Consider the following 20,904-nt stretch of genomic DNA (forward strand, 5'->3'; position numbering starts at 1 on the left):
GAACATACTGTACAGAGGGGTTACAATTACATGGGCAGGATAATGCATACATTTCTTACCAAGCATTGCAGCCTCCTTTGTTTACCCTTCACATCCCTTCCCAGCCTCCCCCCTTCCCCCTCCCCCCAATCCCAATCCTTCTCCTTCCTGCATTTTCTTTATTGATTCATCAATTCATGGGTACCTGGACCCGTTGCATTGTTTGGCTATTATAAACATATTCTTTTTTTTTTTTTTGTCCGGTTGTGGGCCTGACCTCTGGCCTGGGCGCTGTCCCTCAGCTCTTCAGCTCAAGGCTAGCGCTCTACCACTTGAGCCACAATTCCACTTCCGGCTTTTTTCTTTTTGCTTATGTGGTGCTGAGGAATCGAACCCAGGGCCTCATGCATGTAAGGCAAGCGCTCTACCACTGAGCCACCTTCCCAGCCCTATAAACATATTCTTAAGGTTTAATTTTAGTTCAGTTGCTGTGTTTTATTTGAAGAACAATAAAACTTCTTACAAAGACAGTATTTCTGAAAACCTGCAAAAATACTTTTGAAACTTGCATCTTAGATTGCCTCTTTGGATTGCCTTTTCTGGAATTCTATTCTTTTTTTTACCTAGCATAGTCAGAAATAGGCATTTTGTTTTATAATGACTATAGGGGAAAATAAATGGGACCATCACTGATATAATGCTATACTTTCTTCTAGTCAAATAACACAACACTGAGCAGTGCAGGATCCTGTAATACTTAGTTCCTGTATACACATCCTTACTCATACCTTCTTGGGCTTGTTTTCTTTTTCTGTATTGCTCACTCTCATCAGAGAATTCCTATGGGACTTATAACTCTGGTATATTGTGATTAATGATACCTTCTTGTGTTCTCTGATTCTGTTAGAGTCTCCATGGAATTAAAAATCACATGTTTATTTATTTGAATGTATTTGACCTTTTTCCCAAGACTGACTAATCTAAATGGCTATAGTGACTCAGTAATTATGCACCAGCTGTAGTATATTCATTCCGTGGAATAAACAAAGTGTTCTCTTAGAGAGTAGATTGTATAACCCTCTTCAAGCCAGATAAATAAAAGAGAGTATTTTATACATAGTCATTATTAATCATAATTACTCAATGCATCTCTTTCATCATTATATTTTATAAACATTGAAACGGCATGACCATCAACACATCAAGAACTATTTCAGAGGAGTAGAGAGTGTGGCTCAAGTTGTAGAGTGCCTACCTAGCAGGCACAAATACTGAATTTAAGCTCTAGTATTGTCTAAATATTTAAAAAAGTTTTATTGCTGATACTTATAGTTAAAATATGTAGAATAATTCTGAATCTGCTCAACATGATAATATCTATACAACTTCAACAATCCAGGATTTGTTAATAAGATTTGTGCTCAGAAATCAATGTTATCCTTTGTTTTTTATATATTTCCTGTAGAGAACTTGTATTTTTTTAGTTGACATCTGATCTGTATTTGGAAAAAACCCAAACAACAACAATAACAAGAACAAATGACTCTGAGGTTTCTCTGGTACTTCACATCTTCCCTAATCCCTAGCTTTATTCTAAATGCATTTACTTTTTCAGAATTCCTTATGACTTTTATGTAAGCATCTGAAGACCAGAATTTGCCTTCTAACAGATACTCTTTAGGGAAAAGCTTTGCTTAACTGTTCAAAGGTTTACTTGAAGAGGGTACTCTGAATAAAATTGTACAAGATTTAAACAAAATCTCATTTTTAGTTCTGAGCTCAAGTTATAGTGATGGTTTTAAATTCTGAAAAAATTCTGGTCTTCTGTATTTATCTGTTTTTTAATAGCAGTATTTGATGCTTAGTAGTGTTTTAAAAATGTGTTCATATCTAAATTATTTCCCCCTTTTTGCATGTGTGGTACTAGAGATTGAAATTGGGGCCTCCAGATTGCTAGGTATACACACTCTGTCTCTTGAGTCACTATTCTAGCCCTTTCAGAATTAGGTTATTTTTCTTATGCTACTCAGGGACCATGATCCTCCTGTCTATGCTTCCTATGTAGATGCCATTGCAGACATACACTAGTATGCTCAGATTATTTATTGAGGTAGGTATCTCACTAACTTTTAGCCCATGATATCCCTAAACTATGACCCCAGGGATCTTTCATTCCTGAGTATATGGGATTACATGCATGAGTAACAATACCAGGCTGGTTTTATATTTTTAACTTACTTTTTAAAAATTGTGACGTAAAGTCAACTCTTTCTGAAAATTTTGATCAAATTTAGATATATCTGTTTGAAAGTATTCCCTCTTCTAACTAAAACTTTATTCTTACAAAATAAATTTTGTTTACTGTATAATGTTAGAAAGTAATTCAGACCAGAGTTAATATTTGTCAAACTATATCAGAACAATGACACCATTATTTTCCTGAATTCCTGGTCTATCAGGATGAAAACTTCAATTTTGGATATAATGTAGTAGAAAAAAATTGATGGTAATTCCTCTCTAGAACTATTGAAGTGATTCCATAGTTCTTTAAGCAGGTATTACAACAGAAAGTAGTTAATATAGGGAGAAGAAGGACACAATGAAACTGGACAGAAAAGTGTATGCCTTTTCTTATTTCATCAAGCCAGTGAAGGTTAGCTCAGTGAGAGAAAAGGGGAACTAATATGTATAATTGTCAACCATGGAACTGATACTGTGTTCAACATTTTTCATGTTATATTATTGTATATAATCTCTGTAGAAAGTCTCCTAAATCAAGTGGTAAGCTGTAAAACATGTGTAGATTTTTATTTTGCCCTGAAACAAATATTAGCGTTTTAAGGCAGAAGCAAACTACTATAATGAGCATAGGATAGCTGCCTTTCTCTTCATGAAGGAGATAGTACTTCAGGAAAGAATGTAATAGTTGTGCTCACAGAAGAAACCCTGGAAATGAGGGTCTGGGAAGTTGTACAGGAACCACTGAAGAATTCTTAACCACTGAAGAATTCTTGTCTTGCCCCCTGAGAGAGGGTGAGAGACCACATCACATCGTGGGAAACAATCTTCCTAGAGAAAAGAAGGCTGAGCTCTCTGGTTTAAAGCAGTAGCTCCAGGCTCTGTTCTATTTGGAAATGCGAGTTGCACTAGGCAAGAAGAGTCTCCCTCTAGTCAGTCAGCTTTTAACTTTGAGGCCAGTTTTTCTTCCTCTAGATATCCCCAACCTTGCAGAAACAAGAAAAAATAATTTCTCTACAATTCCACAGATATGAATTGAGACAGTTTTGGTACTGTTGCTACAAAATTTGTTATCATTAACTGTATTTCCACCCCTTTATCAAGGTGTTTAATGGTGTAGGATATTATGCCTGTACTGGATATCTTTACTTAATCATCTTCTTTATACAAAAGAGTTACTTAATAAATGTTTATAGACTACCAAAAACTATCAAGCACTATTTCAGAATTCTCTGACTCATTAACTTTACAAACTGAGAAAAAAATAGAAACTAAACACTAAGCATAATGAATTATGTAGAGCTGAAGTGCCATATAGAAGTAGAAGAGCATGAGGACCATGCTCAGAGAAGATAGGGTATAACATGAAATGTATACTCCACTGAGGAGGTAAACTATTCCTGAAGATTTGTAAGAGGTGAGGGATTAGCCAAGTATTAAGACTATTTCAGGAAGTGAAAAAAGACAAAGTCCCTAAGAGGAAATAATTGCAGCAAGAAAGCCAGTGTGGTGGGAAGGAAGCCAGCAACACAATAATTACCTCAATAAGGGAACAAGCCATGAAGAGGCCATACACGTCTGATCCTGCAAAAGGGATAAAGGTATAATATGCAATGCTGTGTTTGCTGTGTTGATTTTATTCTTCCCATTATAGTTGTTTACTTATACTGCTTTTTATGTATATTTTTCTTCTATGCAGTATTGTTCATCATTTTAAAATTTTTTTGTGTTTTCATATTCCACTTGCTCTTCATCTTTTCTTACCTTCTCTCTTGTTATAGTTTTGTCCTTCACTATATTTGATCATTCTATGGTAAAATCACACCATGTCCTATGTCCCCCTACCCTTCACACCTCCTTTTAGCTGTAAATGGAAATGTACAGTGTGTAATCACAGAGGCAGTAGTAATTTTGGCAGGTTGCCGCTCTACCTTGAAGGAAGAAAGTTTCTGCCAGAAAGGAATTACAGGAGAGCAGGCAGTCTTCCAGGTTTGGAAGGACAGTATTCTTTCCAAGAGATGCTAACTTTGCCACCTATGCTTTCAACACTTTCTTCTTCAGCACTTGAGAGGTGAAGATGGTTACTTCCCTAAACTCCCTGAGCTCTGATGAGCTTCTTAAGCTCCAAAGAAAGTTGAATAGATTCAACTTGAAATACAACTTAGCTTTTTAAAACCTTTTGTTTTATGAATTATAAAAAAACACTTTCTGAATAAAATAAGCACTAATAGTTTTGCTTTATAGCTAAACCAAGTAGCTTAGAAAGACAAAGTGATTGTCTTCAAGGTTGCATAAATATAAATGGCAGAGATAAGATCTAAATATATTTTAAGTTAAACTTGGAGATCCTGCTGCTAGTCACTGCTGTGTAATTTCCCTCATAATATAACTTAACATTATAAGTAAAATACTAAACAAGAGCAGAAATAGTCCTGAAAATTACTGTTGTTGAAAAGCACTGACTCTTTACTTAGGCCTATAAGTTAATTAAAAATAGCATAAAATTGTTGCTTCTCTGTCTTCATTTTGTATCTGTATTCTTTACTCTCTGTCTCTTCTTTGCAAAAACCTTTATATCCAGCAAGAAGAGGACAGATGGATAGCTTTTCTTTACAATGATAGCTAAAACTATCTATCCTTATACAAAGCAACAACAGAGTAAGGCAGGACAAGACCACCCAACCAAATGAGGACAATTACCTAAAACGATGAGTTTGCACTCTGTTGTAGGAGTAATCATCTCACATTGCTTCACTCAAGTGATCGTAGAGGTGATCACTGTCCTGAAAGCCCTTGCAGAACTTGAACTGATATAAGGGTCTGTTAGATTTAGGCCTGTTAACTATGTATACCTTTCACACTTGCTTCAATTTTTTTCTCTATTTAAACCTAATATGGATAAGCTGATAAACTGATGTGTATACTTTGCTTCCTGTGGCCTACCCATACTGTGATAATCTCCTTTCTCTGCTTTTCACCCCTTCTTGTCTCTATTTAGTACGTTTGAATGAATGGCTGGACCTGACATATGGAAACCGGTAGTTAGATTTGTAGCCCCAATCTCTGGTTACAGAATATTCATAGCTTTGGCTAAGAATTGAATCTTTGAACTTTACATGCATTTTAATGTTCTGTAATGTTATTTGAACTAATTGCTTTTTCACTTGCCTATAAGTATCCACACAGGAAAGAAATCTGAACACAGAAACTATTTTCAGCCTCAAGTCTTTTTAGAAGATTGATTTACAATTATTTTCATATTTATAAGATTAAGGTTCATTATTGAAAAAATATATATACATACATTATCATATTTTCTTCCAGCATTAAAAATATGCTACTCTCATTTTTAATCTTACTAGAATTTGGAAGTATTTGGCTCTGCTTTTCAAAAATAAATATTACAGAATTTAAATACAAAGATAGCACTTCTGAAGTCAAATTTATTATGATATATTTGATATATTTTCAAAGGAACACTGTTAAAATAATACTCATTGAGTATGTAAAAGTATCATATTAATGGCATGTCTTCTGAAAGTTAGTTTGACTAAACATGTTTCAGTTGAGACTTTCCTGGCTGTGCTAATCATTCCAAGGCTGCAATGACAAAGCATAGACAGGGTGACTTAAATTAAGTCTTCTCATCTTTCTGGAGATGAAGAGGCTACCTTTAAGAGTGACAGGGCAGTTTTGATTTTGAGGTCTTTTCTCCTGGTTGAGAGACAGTAGTCATCTTACTTTGTCTTCACATTACTTCACTGTGTTGCCTGTGCTTAGAGACGAAGCGATTGAAGGGTTCTTTAATGTCTCTTAATACTAGTTGTAATGCCACTTAACCTTAAGTGCATCCATGAAGGCCCTATTGCTTAGTGTAGGACCGTCAAGGATGGGAATTCAACATGTGAACTTTGGGAGGAGACAGGCATCCAGTTCATCATGCTGCAATTATAGCACTTAACTTTTTTTCTGTTTAAATATAAAAATATGGAATGCTTCATGAATTTGTGTGTCATCCTTACGCAGGGACCATGCTGATCTACTCTGTATTGCTCCAATTTTAGTCTAGGTGCTGCTGAAGTGAGCACTATAGCACTTTACTATTTGCAATTGACAAAGTAAGACTGTTTTGAACTAATATAGTATTTTCTTAAGAGAATCTTCCCATGTAATCCTTTCTCATATATAATGCTTACCTATGTCCCCATTTTGTCTCGTTTTTTTCTTCCTTATAAGATACATTTGTCTATTGTTACTCAATGTTATGAGTAGTTATGAGATTTGACTTAATACATTTTTATTATTTTTAAAATTTATTTTAGTTTATTATAAAGGTGATGTAAAGTTATACAAGTAAGGTAATGAGTACATTTCTTTCAATTATTGTTACCCCCTCCCTCATTTTTCTCCCAGTTTCCCTTCCCCTAATTTACTCCCCCCAAGTTGTAAAATTCATTTCCAACATATTGTCTTTTAAGTATCACTGTTGGATTGGTTCACCCTTTGTCCTTTGTCTTACCACTTTGTTATTCTTCACTTTCCCAAATCAGATAAATGTATATATAATAAACAGGGAACTATAATCAAAACAGTGACAACAGGAATAAACCAAAGGGGAAGAAAGAAAAAAGGAATAACTTCACACAGTACATTAAAACAAAAAGCAAAAAACAAAAAGATCTCGTTTCCATATCTTGTAGTTCACTTCAATTCACATCATTTTATATGGTCATGTGTATATAGTTATTGAGCTATTGTGATTCTTGCTAGGACTATCCTAGACATATACTAATTATTACATTTCATTTTTATAGAGCAGATTTAAATTTACAAAAAATATACAGAAAGCAAATGGGATTCGTTCCTTTAAAGCAGAGACATGTTAGAGATGATCTTTCTGTCATGTGAGGTTACAGAAGAAGGTGAACCAAGAGGAAGCAGATTAACACCAAGGTTTCAGACTTTATAGCCTCCAAAATTGAGAAATAGATTTCTGCTGTTAAAGCCACCAGTGTATTGCTTTTTATTGTAGTTACCCAAGTGAAAAGAAAATAATTAAGTTGCAAAATGAGAAAAGATAAGAACAAACATCTCAACAAAGGAGATAACGCAGATGGTAGAAAAAATATGAAATGATGCTTGCACATACAGGTTCTTAATGATATTTGGAAAGGCACCTGCTCTGAAGGCTTGCACTGCCCGCTGAGGCCCAGCCTCACTCCTACCTTTCTACTTTCTCTGAATCTGCCTCACTCACCTGGGGGGACCTCCACTTTCTTGAAGTTTTCTTTACTTTGTCAGACTTCATTTTTTTCCCCATCCTAGATTCCAGTTGAAATCCTTACCATGATACCATTATTTCTTGGATCACATCATCTTTATTCATCTCAAATGCCCCAGAAGGAAACATCAGACGTGAGAATTCCAAGATTTTTAAGGATGAGAAATCACATACAGACATGCCATTTGTGAGACAAAAATAGATTTAGGAGATAGGCTGGACAAAATGGCAGAGGCCAGAAATTGCTTGAATATTAAAATATTTGGATGTTTTATTCAGACAAAATATTTAGAAAACTAAAATCTGTGGAGAAATAATTTTCTTGAGAAATCTTAGACTATGTAGGGAAATACAATTTTTATCCTCTAGGTTAAAGATTAATCAGTGAATTAAAGCAAGGGCTTAATAGAGATAAGTTTATATTTGTTCAAACATATATCAAGGCTCAGGACAGATAAAAGACAAGATTAGAATTAGAAAGAAACAAAGCAAGAATGACATTGCCCCATTTGTTAGGAAATGGAAAGACTTGGAAAAAATTATATTCAGTGAAGTAAGCCAGGACCAAAGAAACATAGGTCCTATGGTTTCCCTTATTTGCAATAACTAGTATATGTCTGAGACAAGCGGAAACAGTCAGATAAGTTGATGTTAGGTGAAATGAACCCCAAGATAAGTATTCAAATGTTTTTTTTCTTTCATGCGATTGTTTCTAACATGTTTGTAAGATGATTTCTTTGTTGCTTTGTATGTCCCTCCCCCCATGGTATAACCTCTGTACCCCTATTTTCACTGTGTTTGATGTTGGTATAATTTGTGGAGGGGAAAGGAAAAAAAACAAATTGTTTAAATAGGGATACAGATGGGCCCATTGTAACAATGAGATGTACAAGACATTATGTCGAAAAACAAACTTTACAACTTTGACCTGGGGGGGGGCAGGCAGGGATGAGGTGTTGGTTGTGGGGGGGGGAGATGGGAAGAGATGGGAAGGGGAAACAAAGGAAGAGGCAACAATACTTGATAAGAAATGTACTCATTATCTTGCCCATGTAATTGTAACCCCTCTGTACGGTACTTTCACAATAAAAAAAAAGAAAGAGAAAAAAGAAACACAGCAAACCAAAATAAAACATCAAGGAAGGTGTTCTAGCTTATAGTGAGGCATGATGAGTGGCTGAATAAAATGGGGATATTGAAGAGGAATATTTTTTCAAAAAATTGTGAAGACATGAACTATACAACTTGTGGGTAGAGATGGGAGGAAGGGCCTGGGAGAGAGTGAGGGAACAGATGACATTGTATGAAAGGAAAGGTCATGTAATTGTAATCCCTCTGTACATAACCTCTATGATAACAATAATCAAATTAACAAAAACTGTGAAGACATTTAAAAAGTCAACGATAGTTGCAACATATATAGCAAATTAATTACAATTATAAATGTTTGTGATAGGCCTAATGAGGTAAAATGCTAAAACACAATGCCACACCTTCAGTTGTATATTTCATACACATCAAAAACATTTTGCTGCATTGGGTTGAATTCAATTTCCATTAATGTGTAAATTATCATCTTCAATGATTAGAGTTTAATTTGTGCATTTATTTCCCAATGAAGGTCATCGAACACTATTTATTGGAGTTCATGTGCCTCTGGGAGGAAGAAAAAGCCATCGACGTCACAGGCATCGTGGTCATAAACACAGAAAGAGGGACAGAGAGAGAGATTCAGGATTGGAGGATGGAAGAGAGTCACCTGCTTTTGGTAAACATTATTCTCATAATGATATTTATGTTTATAATAATATACTAGCTTCTAGAATCCATGCTTAGTGATAACATGTCATTCTTGTAAAGTGGTTTATATTTTCATAAGACTATTTTTATAAGAAGAGGAAATGGAATTATTATTTTTTTGTTGGTTATGGGGTCTGAAATCTGGGCCTGGGCGCTGTCCCTCAGCTCTTCAGCTCAAGGCTAGTGCTCTACCACTTGAGTCACAGAACCACTACTGGCTTTTTCTGCTTATGTGGTGCTGAGGAATTGAACCCAGGGCCTCATGCATGCAAGGCAAGCATTCCACCACTGAGACACCTTCCCAGCCTGGAAGTGGAATTCTTGATCTTTTTTTAAACCTCTGTACTTTCTTCTTTGTTAATTGAGAATTGATTCAGCTTTATGATAATACTATTAGAATAGTAAAATTTAATTTTACGAACTATTGATAACATGCAAGAATAATTGTTGTTGCTTTAAGTTGTTTAAAAAATCAAGGGGAAATTGTGTTTGTTAAGTTTCCATTGGCACTATTGCTGATTCTGCCTGAATATCACTTGCAGCAATGTTCTACTGTTTTGAGTATTTTTCTCTGGGATGTACTTGCGGAATACTAGAACATATATTTTATAGTTTTAAAAAACCCCAAGTGCCACAAGAGCATAACCAAGAGTAGGGCTTCCAATTCTTACCGTTTTAATCCTCTAGGTTTTTCCTTTACTGTACATGCTTGTATACCATTCACAGTCTTTCCAACCCTCATCACTAAGTCACTCACCCAATTCTTGACTTCTGGTTTCTCACCTTCTTGCTTTCTTGTGCACTTATTTGACAGCTATACTTTTTTATACATATTTTTTATCTTTCATTCTGATTTCCTTTCCTTATGTGGCTTATGTCATGTAATCTCAGTAACACTTTGCTAGAATAATACTTTCTACTTTAATTTGTTACACCTCCACTCTATTTTAAAAACTATACTTTTATGTGTGCGGAGGTTGTTATTGTTGTCCGTTTTCTTCCTGCCGCCTTCTGTGGGCATCTTGTTCTGCAGAGTCATACAGAAGGGAAGACCGTAACCATTATAAATTCACAACCCCACCGAGGCTGCAGCGCTTCCAATCTATTTTACTGCATATAGTTGGTTTTCTAAATCACCATATTTTTTCACCTTTCTTCTCCACTGTCCTAAATCTACTTATTTTCACCATAATTTAGCAGACTATCTGCATTTGCACTGGCTTTTACTCCTTACCACAGAGCGTGGGGTCACTAACCAGTGTGCCTTCCACAACCTTCGCTCTTTGCTGCTATTCTCATTGGGTTGGCATCCAACACCATCTAAGATTAAAAACAACAATCCCCCCCCCCCCCCCCCCCCGCCCCACAAAGCCAAACCAAACCAAACTACTGTCTCTTGTGAGCCCTCATGTCATTTCTCCTCAAGAAATGATTATAACATGTCTCCATGCCTTGTCATTATTCCTCCTTTTCAGGTCTCTGTCTGGAACAACAGATTCCTTTTTAAGATGACACTTGGCTATAGTATTTCAACATATGAAGAGTGAAAAAATGGATTTTTATCTCCAATGTTGACCACTTAGTGGTCGTTTGTCAGTTCAAATCCTCACCGTGGATTAAGGCTTGTATGAATTGTGGGCTTGAACTTCATTGAGGAATGCTTGTCTGTTGACAACCAGAATTGCCTGGCTACCATGTGGTTGAGGTTTCCTGTGACCCTCTTTTCTATTTTAAATAGTTTCTCAGGCTTTTTCAAACCCACACTCCTTTTATTTATTCTAAAATGAAGTAAGTTACCTGCATATAAAACTTTGATGTAGCATTTGGCTTTAAAACTCTGTATTGTTTTATGTAATACCTGCTCTTATTGTTACAAAGAAGTCCTTGTCTCCATTGTTTTTATGTTTTATGTTTACATCTTTTAAGCTTGAATTCTTACAGACATTTTTGTATGTATCTTTAATTAAGAGAATTTGCTGAGATATATGAAAGGTGTATTTATAAACCTTCCTACTCTGCATACTGTTGATGTATTTTTTCATTTAGGGAACATTTTCTTTTTATATCTGATCCTATCCCATTTGCTCTGATGTCTTCATTGTGCATATTAATTATCCACATATTGAATTTTCAGTGTCTGCAGCTTGTTTTGCCTCTGTAAACTTTTCTCTCGTATTTCCATTTGAATACCTATAGTATTCATTTTATTGCTTCTGTGACTACTTTTAATTTTGCTGCTAATTTTTCCTTTTCTTGCATTTTTCTTATTATTCATGTATTTTCTTTCTCTTCCCACCTGTCCATTCCTAATTACCTCTTGTGATTCTATATTTTATCGTCTAAAAAAGATCCTCAGATATTTCTTGACATAGTCTATTTATCCTGAAGTAATTTTTATAACTATCAATATAATTTTTTATCTCTACTGATTTGTACCTCATTTGCAGAGTCTTTTTGTTCATTTTTAAGCCAGACAAGGTAGATCCTAGCTATTGTTCTTCAACCTATGTAAGCAGGCTGCTACAATATGCTTCTTGTCTCTATTACTGAGTTAAAACTTTAAACTCCTCATATAACACGTAACTTCTGCCACAGGTACAACAGTTAGTGGGGTAGTATGAAAAGAAATATACTCTAGCATTCTACTCTAGCATGATACAATTGTTTTGTTCAGTGAGTCAGTGGGAATGGGTTGAGGATTATTATTTTATTGTTTTCAATGTTGCTTGTGTCATGAATTTTAAGAGTATAATAGAGAGAAATTTCATGTAGTTTTCATTCTCAAGCTTTGTTGATAGTCAGTAGAGTCATCCTCTTATACTCTGGGAAAGGACATCTGTTGGACTAAGCTTTAAATACTTTTATTACTATTCTTCAGTCAGTTCCATTGCCTAAATAATCAGTTACTGAGATACTTGCTGAAACTGAAGCCATGGTCTAAACATCGTCCCAGCTGATTTGGGATTTGCTATTCTGCACAGTAAGGAAATACGTGATTCTTATACTGAAGCCTTCAAGAGAAATTTCTGCTTACTTAAAAATATTTATTTTACTTGGAAAGATTCTTTCTCCCCCAAATCTTTTGAAAATAGCACTGCAGGTGACTCATAACTTGTCAGAATTTAATTTTCAAAGAGATACAGAGGAGGAAATGAGAGAACATCAGGCCCCTCGATTTTGAGAATGTGAGGTTTTATGTTATAAATCAGAGTATGAGCAATTAGTGAACCAGAGCAATTAGTGCCCACGGTAGCAGCAGACATCAGTTTTTTTTTTTATCTTATTTCATTGACTTACTTATTACTTGTATTGGAATTTGAACCCAGGGCTTTCAGCTTGCTCGTCTTGCTGGCTCAGCTGTCATTCCGTCACTTGTGCCATGCCTTCAGACCAGCTTGTTGCTGGTCATTTTGAAGATGGAATCTCATGGATTTTCCCACCTTGAACAGTGACCCTTGAGATATCAGACTCCTGAGTAGCTAAGATTACAGACATGAGCCATAGGAGCCATGTACATTTTGGTCCTATTGAAGTTTTGTCATTCCAATCTGTGAGCAATAACAGTACACTGCATTCCAGTCATGGAATGCAGTGCTGTTAGAAACATGGCTGTCTGAATGCTTCATCCAAGTAAAAGAAAAGGCCAAAAAGAAAAGCCCACAGATTATGCTTATTTCATAGACATGCAATGCTTCATTGCAATGCACCAGATGCAGTAGTTAGAATGTGATGCAACTCTGGTTGTGGAATAATGATGATGCTGTCATCATGATGATACAAAGACATTTTGATGCCCACGAATAAGTTTATTTTACTTATGGAAATATAAATACAATAATTTGCATTTAAGAATAAATAGTGATTAGTTCGTTATTGTGCTGTAAACAAACCCTCAACAGCAGAAAATTTGTAAAATTTTACATTGTGCTATTTTCAATGCTATTTTTTTACTCATTTTGTATTATGTGAAATTATATTTTCAACTGGGAAAATGAATGAGCTATTTTAAAACGATCGGTTTGAGCCGGGAGCTGGTGGCTCACACCTCTAATCCTAGCTACGCAGAAGGCAGAGATCTGAAGATCATGGTTCAAAGCCAGCCTGGGCAGGAAAATCTGTGAGACTCTTATCTCCAATAAACCACTAGAAAACCAGAAGTGGTGCTGTGGTTCAAGTGGCAGAGTGCTTGCCTTGAGCTGAAGAGCGCAGGGAGAGAGCCCAAGCCCAGAGTTCAAGCGCCACGGCTGTAAATACATAATAAATGATCAGTTTGAATCATGAGCTTTAAGTCAGTCAAATTATAAAAGATGATGATAGAAATTCAGAACACATTAATGCTAATTTTTTCCTCAGCCTCCCAAAGAATGTAACAGACAAGATGTGAGGATTATACAAATCCTGTTAGTTCACTAAGACAAAGTGAACTAATCAGTAAGTAATATAAATAAAGCTGTGTTGAAAATAGAGCATGCAAAGGTGCTATATAAATTAGCCTCTCTGTGCTCAAAGCTAGTGCTCTATCACTTGAACCATAATACCACTTCTGTCTTTTTCGAGTAGTTTATTGGAGATAGTCTCACAGACTTTCCTGCCTGGGGTGGCTTTGAACCATGATCTTCAGAGCTCCGCCTCAATTATATCTATTTTAAGAGTGAAAAGTTAGAGACAGAAAAACATGTCATTGAACAGTTTATCCCACTTTAATAACTTATTTCCTATGGCATTTCTGCTATCATGTGTCTTAGAGAAGACTTTTCATACAGTAGAAGTGTGAGAATATTATTTTTCTGAGTTGTTTTGTGACTATTATTTTCCAGGTTGGTAGTGAATAATCTTTCTTTCTTTAATTAATAATTTTTTGGGGGGGGTCGTTTGTGGGGCTTGAACTCTGGGCTTGGGCACTATCCCTCAGCTCTTTAGCTCAAGACCAGAGCTCTACCACTTGAGCCACAGCAGCACTGTCGGTTTTCTGAGTGGTTTATTGGAGAGAAAAGTCTCACGGACTTTCCTGCCCGGTCTGGCTTTGAACCGCTATACTCAGATCTCAGCCTCCTGAGTAGCTAGGATTACAGGCATGAGCCACTGATGCCTGGCTAATCTTGATTTATAAGGGGAAACACCACCAAATCCTAAAATCAAGACTCATCAAAATAGCAATTGAGCTTTGGAGGGCAGGTGCATGGTATTGTAGATCAATGGTAACAGTGATGTGAAGAATTGCTTCAGAGATGGGAGGAACATACAGCCACATTGAGTCATGTCTACTATAAGATGTGGCCTCTGACCAGTGCCTCAAAAGCCAGCGTAGGTTGTGTCATGTGACACAAAATAACTGTGTCTGCTGACAATAAGTCCAAGATTCCTTCTTATAACTATAAAATTGCAGTTGGTGTGATTTAAATGATTGTGCAAAATATTGCTTTTTTCAAGAGGATCCAGACACAGACATAGCACACCAATTCGAAACATAACCTAGGCTATCACTCAGGTAGTGTAGTTTTAGAATGAGACAGTATAAGTTTATTTCAGAAAATCTAGACTAGGAATATAGTGTTAAACCACTGATTTAAGTTAATTTGATGATTTTTGGCAATTGTCACTCTCATTTCAAAACTATATTCATTCTCCATATAATGAATATGCTCTTACTTTTGAAGAGGCAGTTCATTGTAAGACTTGGTTGTTTGCTCAATTATTATTTGTTTTATGTAGACTGAAAATTGCTTTAAATATTTGGTAATAATACTGTCTCATTTCTACTAACATTCTATAAAATGTCTTAATAATACCTAAAACAAATATGCTATATGAATGTAGTTTCCTTTTCTACTTTCACATATATTGAGCACATGTAATAATGTACAAGATAGACCATTGCATATTGACACTTAACGTTTAACATTAACAATTGTCATTGAAACCTGAACAATTTAACATTTAAAATTTAACATAAAAATAGACATCTAATATTTTAAGCTTGCTCATTATTTTCTTTGTGTTTGCTGCTAATTAATATCAGTACCCTTTTTAGTAGGTTATTGTGATCTATAGAGGAGATAATATATGTAATCATAAAAGAAACAGTATATTGCAAAATCTATTTCATTTTTGTTCTCTTTTAACAATCTCACTATAATTAACAGCTATTTAAAATCATTAATGAATCTAAGAGAACTATGGACATTTACTAGATTCTTCCAATTCTTATACTGAATGAATACTTGTGAGATTTGATTAATCATAAAATAACACACTTTATGCTTGTACTCTCCCTTTGTATTTATTCATGGAACAATATCTTTTCTGTACTGGAATGAAAACTGTGGTGAATTACCAAACTTTTCTAGTCTGTCTTAGACAACCCAAGTCTTTTGATCAGGAATAAGAGTCTCTAGTCTCATGTAATAATGGACACATTGAAAATGGGTTGTCTCCAAGGCTTTTTCCTGTTCTCTTGTCTAGGCCTGTGGCAGGTAATAGATAGTCTATAGTTGTAGAAAGAGAAGTCTCTTTTTAATTTTTCCTACATTGAACAAAGTCTTACTACAAGATACTTCATTAGCTTCTCAACTATACTTTCTGATTCCTGCAGATTTGGAGCATAGGAAATGAGTAGATCTAATGGGAATGAAGCTGGAAGGTTTTTTTAATGTGGTGCTGCTTTTGTAATCTGATGCCATACTTTCTAACCCTGTCAAGATTTTGAGTTTTCTCATTTTTTCTTGCAGAATCTCTCACTAGCACCCTCTTTTGCTTTATTATGCATTAAAAATCGTCTAGACATTTAGCTACAGTGGCAGATCTCTGATGAATTTTTCCCATTTCTCTGTGTCAGACTCTTAAATAACCCTCCCTTCCTTCCTTCCTTCCTTCCTCCCTCCCTTCCTTCTTTCTTTCCTTCTTTACTTTCTTTTCCCTCTCCCATATATGAAATACCCAACCACAATCATCACCCTAATAAATTCATGGATTGAAGATCATATAAAGCAAGACTCATAAGTCAGTACCTAGGTAGACTTCATGTTTTGCAGTCCATTTCAGAAGAGTAAATACTCTTCTGAAACTCACTCCTGAGGCTCTGAGGCACAGCTACACACCTCTTCTGTTTCCCTGTTTCACTAGAAAATGTGTCTACTATTTCCTTTTTGTGTCCCTTTTTGTTGTATCAGTGTGGATAATGGATTAGAGTTAGGAACACAGTTGCTAAGTTGAACATAATATATAGTCTTATTCCCCTTTTGGAGAGAAATACCTATGAAGTCTTGGGACTTGTGGTGAAAATTCATCTTTATGAATTTATTACCCTGTAACAGAATCATTACTTAGCATTAATAGTGAACCTATTATTTTGATTATATAAATGAACTGAAATATAGAATTCAATGAACAGATTGTGTGTGACATACAAGTAATATGAACAAGATTTTAAAGTTCAACTAAAAATGGAAAATATTGTTAAGCTTCAAGGAGACCGGAGACATGAATTTGAAACAGAACCACCAAAGTTGTCATCATTCCATTATTTCACAAGATAGATAATCTGAATGCTAATTATCTGAAATATAAAAAGGATAAAGAAGGAAAGTACCAGTGATTGAGAAATACATAATTATAAACATTTTATAAATTTCTTTTTTAAGCTTAATGTGAGAATGTATAGGAAGATCTGTATACCTCATATTAGGAAAATCACATATTAAAATAGAAGAGCCTCAATTCTCTCCTATCATCTACTTGTTGTAGCAACATAAAAAAATTATCAATATATTTTGACTGATGTCCAGAAAGTACCTAAAATAGAGAAATTCTGGACAAGATTTGTTATAAGGAGAAAATTTTCACTGATTATTAGGAACATTTGATACAAGACCCTGGTTACTTAGTATATGAGTAATTAAAGAGATGTTTAATAACATAGCTAATGCTGTACTGATGTATAATTTCTATGGAACATGTTCATTTCCAGTTATGACTCTACTGTTAGAGTTCTTCAAAAAGTACATTTATTTAAATTTGATTTTCACTGCTAATCACTTATTGAAAACAGTCTATAGTTTGTTTGTTTACATGTATAAAAACAATATATATTCCTTGGAATTAAAGTATTATTTAAAATTAGGCCAGTGTAATCCTCTTGCTTTTACTTAAATCTCATAATTGACAACTTTACAGCATCTGATATGATTAGCTTCTTATTGTTTATAAATCTACCTTGTTATCTACTCTGCTTATCAGATGTAAGCTACTTGAGGGAAGGGATTTTTCTTTTAATCTGTTTTATTGACTGTTTCAAACAATACCTGGCTGGAGGAAAGTAGTCACTAAATGTTTTTATTTGTTTTTGTTGGTTGTGGAGTTTGAACTCAGGGACTGGGCACTGTCCCTGAGCTTTTTTTTTGCTAAAGGTTAGTGCTCTATTACTTTAAGCCACAGCTCCACTTCCAGTTTTTAGGTGTTTAATTGGAAAAATAGTCTCACAGACTTTCTTTCTGGGCTGTCTTGGAACCATGATCTTTAGACTCAGCCTTCTGAGTAGCTAGGATTACAGCTGCTAGCCATTAGCACCCACCTGATTACTTAAAATTGACCTTTCTTCTCCCAAATATTAAACCTGATTATTCAACCATGTTGAAACTTCTCTCTGTTCTTCAGATTTTGAGTCATCATTCATTGTAATCTAATGCCCACTTTAGTTAAGTGACATGAGTGTTTCCATTTTTGACTTTGTCATCTTTTCTAGAATCCATTCTCAAATATCCAAATGCATGTTGCAATTGTTTCTAACATATTTATAAGATGATTTCTATGTTGCTTTGTATGTCCCTCCACCACTGTATAACCCATGCTTTCACTGTATTTGATGATGGTATAATTTGTGGAGGGGAAGGGAAAAAACAAATAGTTTAACTAGGGATACAGGTGGACCCATTGCAACAATGAGATGTACAAGTCGTTATGTCGAAAAACAAACTTTACAACTTTGATAGAGGGTGGGGAGAGGATCTGGTGAGGGGTGGGGGGGAGAATGGGAAGGGATGGGAAGGGGAAACAAAGAGGAGGCAACAGTGCTTGATAGGAAATGTACTCGTTATCTTGCCCATGTAATTGTAACTCCTCTGTACGGTATTCTCATAATAAAAAAAAGATTTTTTTTGTTTTATTTTTCACTAGTATAGCTAACTAACACTATTTTTTTGGGGGGGGTCCAGTCGTGGGGCCTGAACTCTGGGCCTGGGCACTGTCCCTCAGCTCTTCAGCTCAAGACTAGCGCTTTACCACTTGAGCCACAGCGCCACTTCCAGCTTTTTTCTTTTTTGCTTATGTGGTACTGAGGAATCAAACCCAGGGCCTCAGGCATGCAAGGCAAGCGCTCTACCACTGAGCCACCTTCCCAGCCCTCTAACACTATTTCTTACACAATGACATTCGTGTATATTAAGACAAAATTTTTAATCATCAGGTTAGTATCAGTTTTCTAGAATGCTGTTGTGGTCAGTCTTACAGAGAAAAGTTATTAGCTGTGTTTACTTGGAACTTCTAGATGCTTCTCAAGTACATTAGATTCATTACCAAGTACTGTAACCATTATTGATTCACATGTTCAAGGTAAGACTGAGAACTTTGAGCCAGTTTACTTTCTACTTTAAAACAGAGATCTTAGAAAGAGGCTGGTAGTAAGCACTTTCATAATATGAGTGAAACTTGAGTTCAATTTCCACCATGAGGAAGTGGCATTGTACCTACAGTGGTAGAGCACTAGCCTTGAGCTGAAGAGCTGAGAGACAGTGCTCAGGCCCAGAGTTCAAGCCCCATGACCGACCAAAAACAAAACCAAAAAAATCAAGAATTTCCAACTTGAACAAAAAGGCAACAAACAAAACAACCAAAACCCTGCCAACAAACATGTTGGCTTGTACACATTTGTTCCACTACCTTATCCAGAAAGCAGTGCTTAAAGTAAATGTAAAAGGATAAAAAAAGTCTAAGTATACAACAAATATCACAGCTATGTTAATATTTGTACAGAGTTTTTATTCTTTAAGTAGGTAAATATTTATAAAGTTTTCTCTATATGCTGAGTATATAGCAATGGAAAAGGCAAATAAAGTCCCTGGCTTTGTAAGTCTTACATTCTAAGTAGGTAAGATAGACATCAAATCAATCATTGTATGATAAATTGATTATAGTTGAGATAAGTATAGCAAAGAGAAATGTAAGGTGCTGAGTTAGGAAACAGGAGCCTAACAAATGTTTGCAAATGAATATATATGTATGTGAGTGTGCATTTTTGCAAAGAGGATTAAATATTATTGCCAAGATTTTTATATTTAAATAGAGACTAGAAAGATATAGAGGAAAATGAGAGAAAACTGTATACACACAAACCCTATTTGTTATGAGAAAGAGCATATTATTAAGAATCTTAAAGAAGGCTCAGTAGGAGAGTACTGCCTTGCATGCTGAAGGCCCAGAAGTCTATCCTCTGAAAAGTACTGTAAAGATCATCTCAATTGCTGTTCCTTGTGAATGGCTTGGATTTCCTAATCTTGTTTTCCTGTCACATACTCTACTACATATACAGCATCTCTTGGCTCTGTATCTTCTTCTGTGGGACATGGGGGTTGGGGAACAATTGTAGATTGTGTTGCAATATAAGGAACACAAAAGTATCTGGATCATGTAACATCAAGGGAAAAAGTGTCAGATGATTGAGCTAACGAGGCAGGTAGGAGTTATAGTCCCAATACAAATATTTCCTTGTACATAAATTTAAGTAAATTGTATAATCTGTTATTAAATTATTATTATTATTCTGTGTGTATTTTTAATCTTTGCCTCCTAGACAGCTAAATATTAGAGTAAAATAAGCTTAATAACTGGTATATAAAGTAAATGAGTTGTTTACTGTATTTCATTTTTAAACTGTATTTTTATTATCTTTAAATAGTTGTACAAAGGACTTTCAACATGTCAGTTTATCAGTACAGTGAGTCTTAATCCATTTCACCCCTTCCATCATTCTCCTCCCTCCTCATCTATCCCAACCGCACCCATCCCTTCAAGTTTTCTAGTTCTATTTTCACATATGTACCTTTAGTATTATTATGACTCTGTTTTATTATGACTATATACTCTATAGTATTATGAGTCTATACCTTTGTTCCTATTCATTGCTCTCTATTATTTTTTCTTTTGTATAGAAAAGTATGAATTTTGTTTTTTGATCTTGTGATCATCTAATCTTTAAAAAATATAAATAAAAACAATATCCCTCGAATTCTTTTAATTCTCAGAAGGTGATAGAAGAAATAACACATAAAAGTGGGAATACTTAGAAGCAGAAAAACAGTAAAAGTATTTATGAAGGCAGTTTTCTGAAATAAGGTTGTACCATATAACCAGGGCCTAGAACCCAAGACACTATATCTCAGGCTGTCCTCAAATTTCTTTTCTCCCTGCTCCACTTCCAAGATGCTGGAATCACAAGCATACTTCACTATACCCAGATTTCAAAAGAGTTTAAATTTCAACAAAAACCCTTATTTGAATGGGGTGGGGTGGGGTCAAGAGAAAGGAGTAAATGAATGAAAAGGGGAAGAGGGGGA

General features: G+C 35.2%; 1 protein-coding gene across 5 annotated transcripts in view; it reads left to right on the plus strand.

Annotated features, from left to right (window-relative positions):
- The window catches only part of Slc4a10 (solute carrier family 4, sodium bicarbonate transporter, member 10), a 287,203-nt gene that overhangs the window by 144,324 nt on the left and 121,975 nt on the right, over positions 1 to 20,904 (plus strand). For all 5 annotated transcript variants that reach the window (XM_013027648.1, XM_013027633.1, XM_013027641.1 and 2 more), the window contains exon 3: positions 9,120 to 9,266. In XM_013027648.1, coding sequence (XP_012883102.1) covers positions 9,120 to 9,266 — 147 coding nt within the window. The remainder of the gene's footprint in view (positions 1 to 9,119; positions 9,267 to 20,904) is intronic.

This window comes from Dipodomys ordii, unplaced genomic scaffold (assembly GCF_000151885.1).
Source record: "Dipodomys ordii isolate 6190 unplaced genomic scaffold, Dord_2.0 Scaffold5, whole genome shotgun sequence".
NCBI classification, from domain to species: Eukaryota; Metazoa; Chordata; class Mammalia; order Rodentia; family Heteromyidae; genus Dipodomys; species Dipodomys ordii.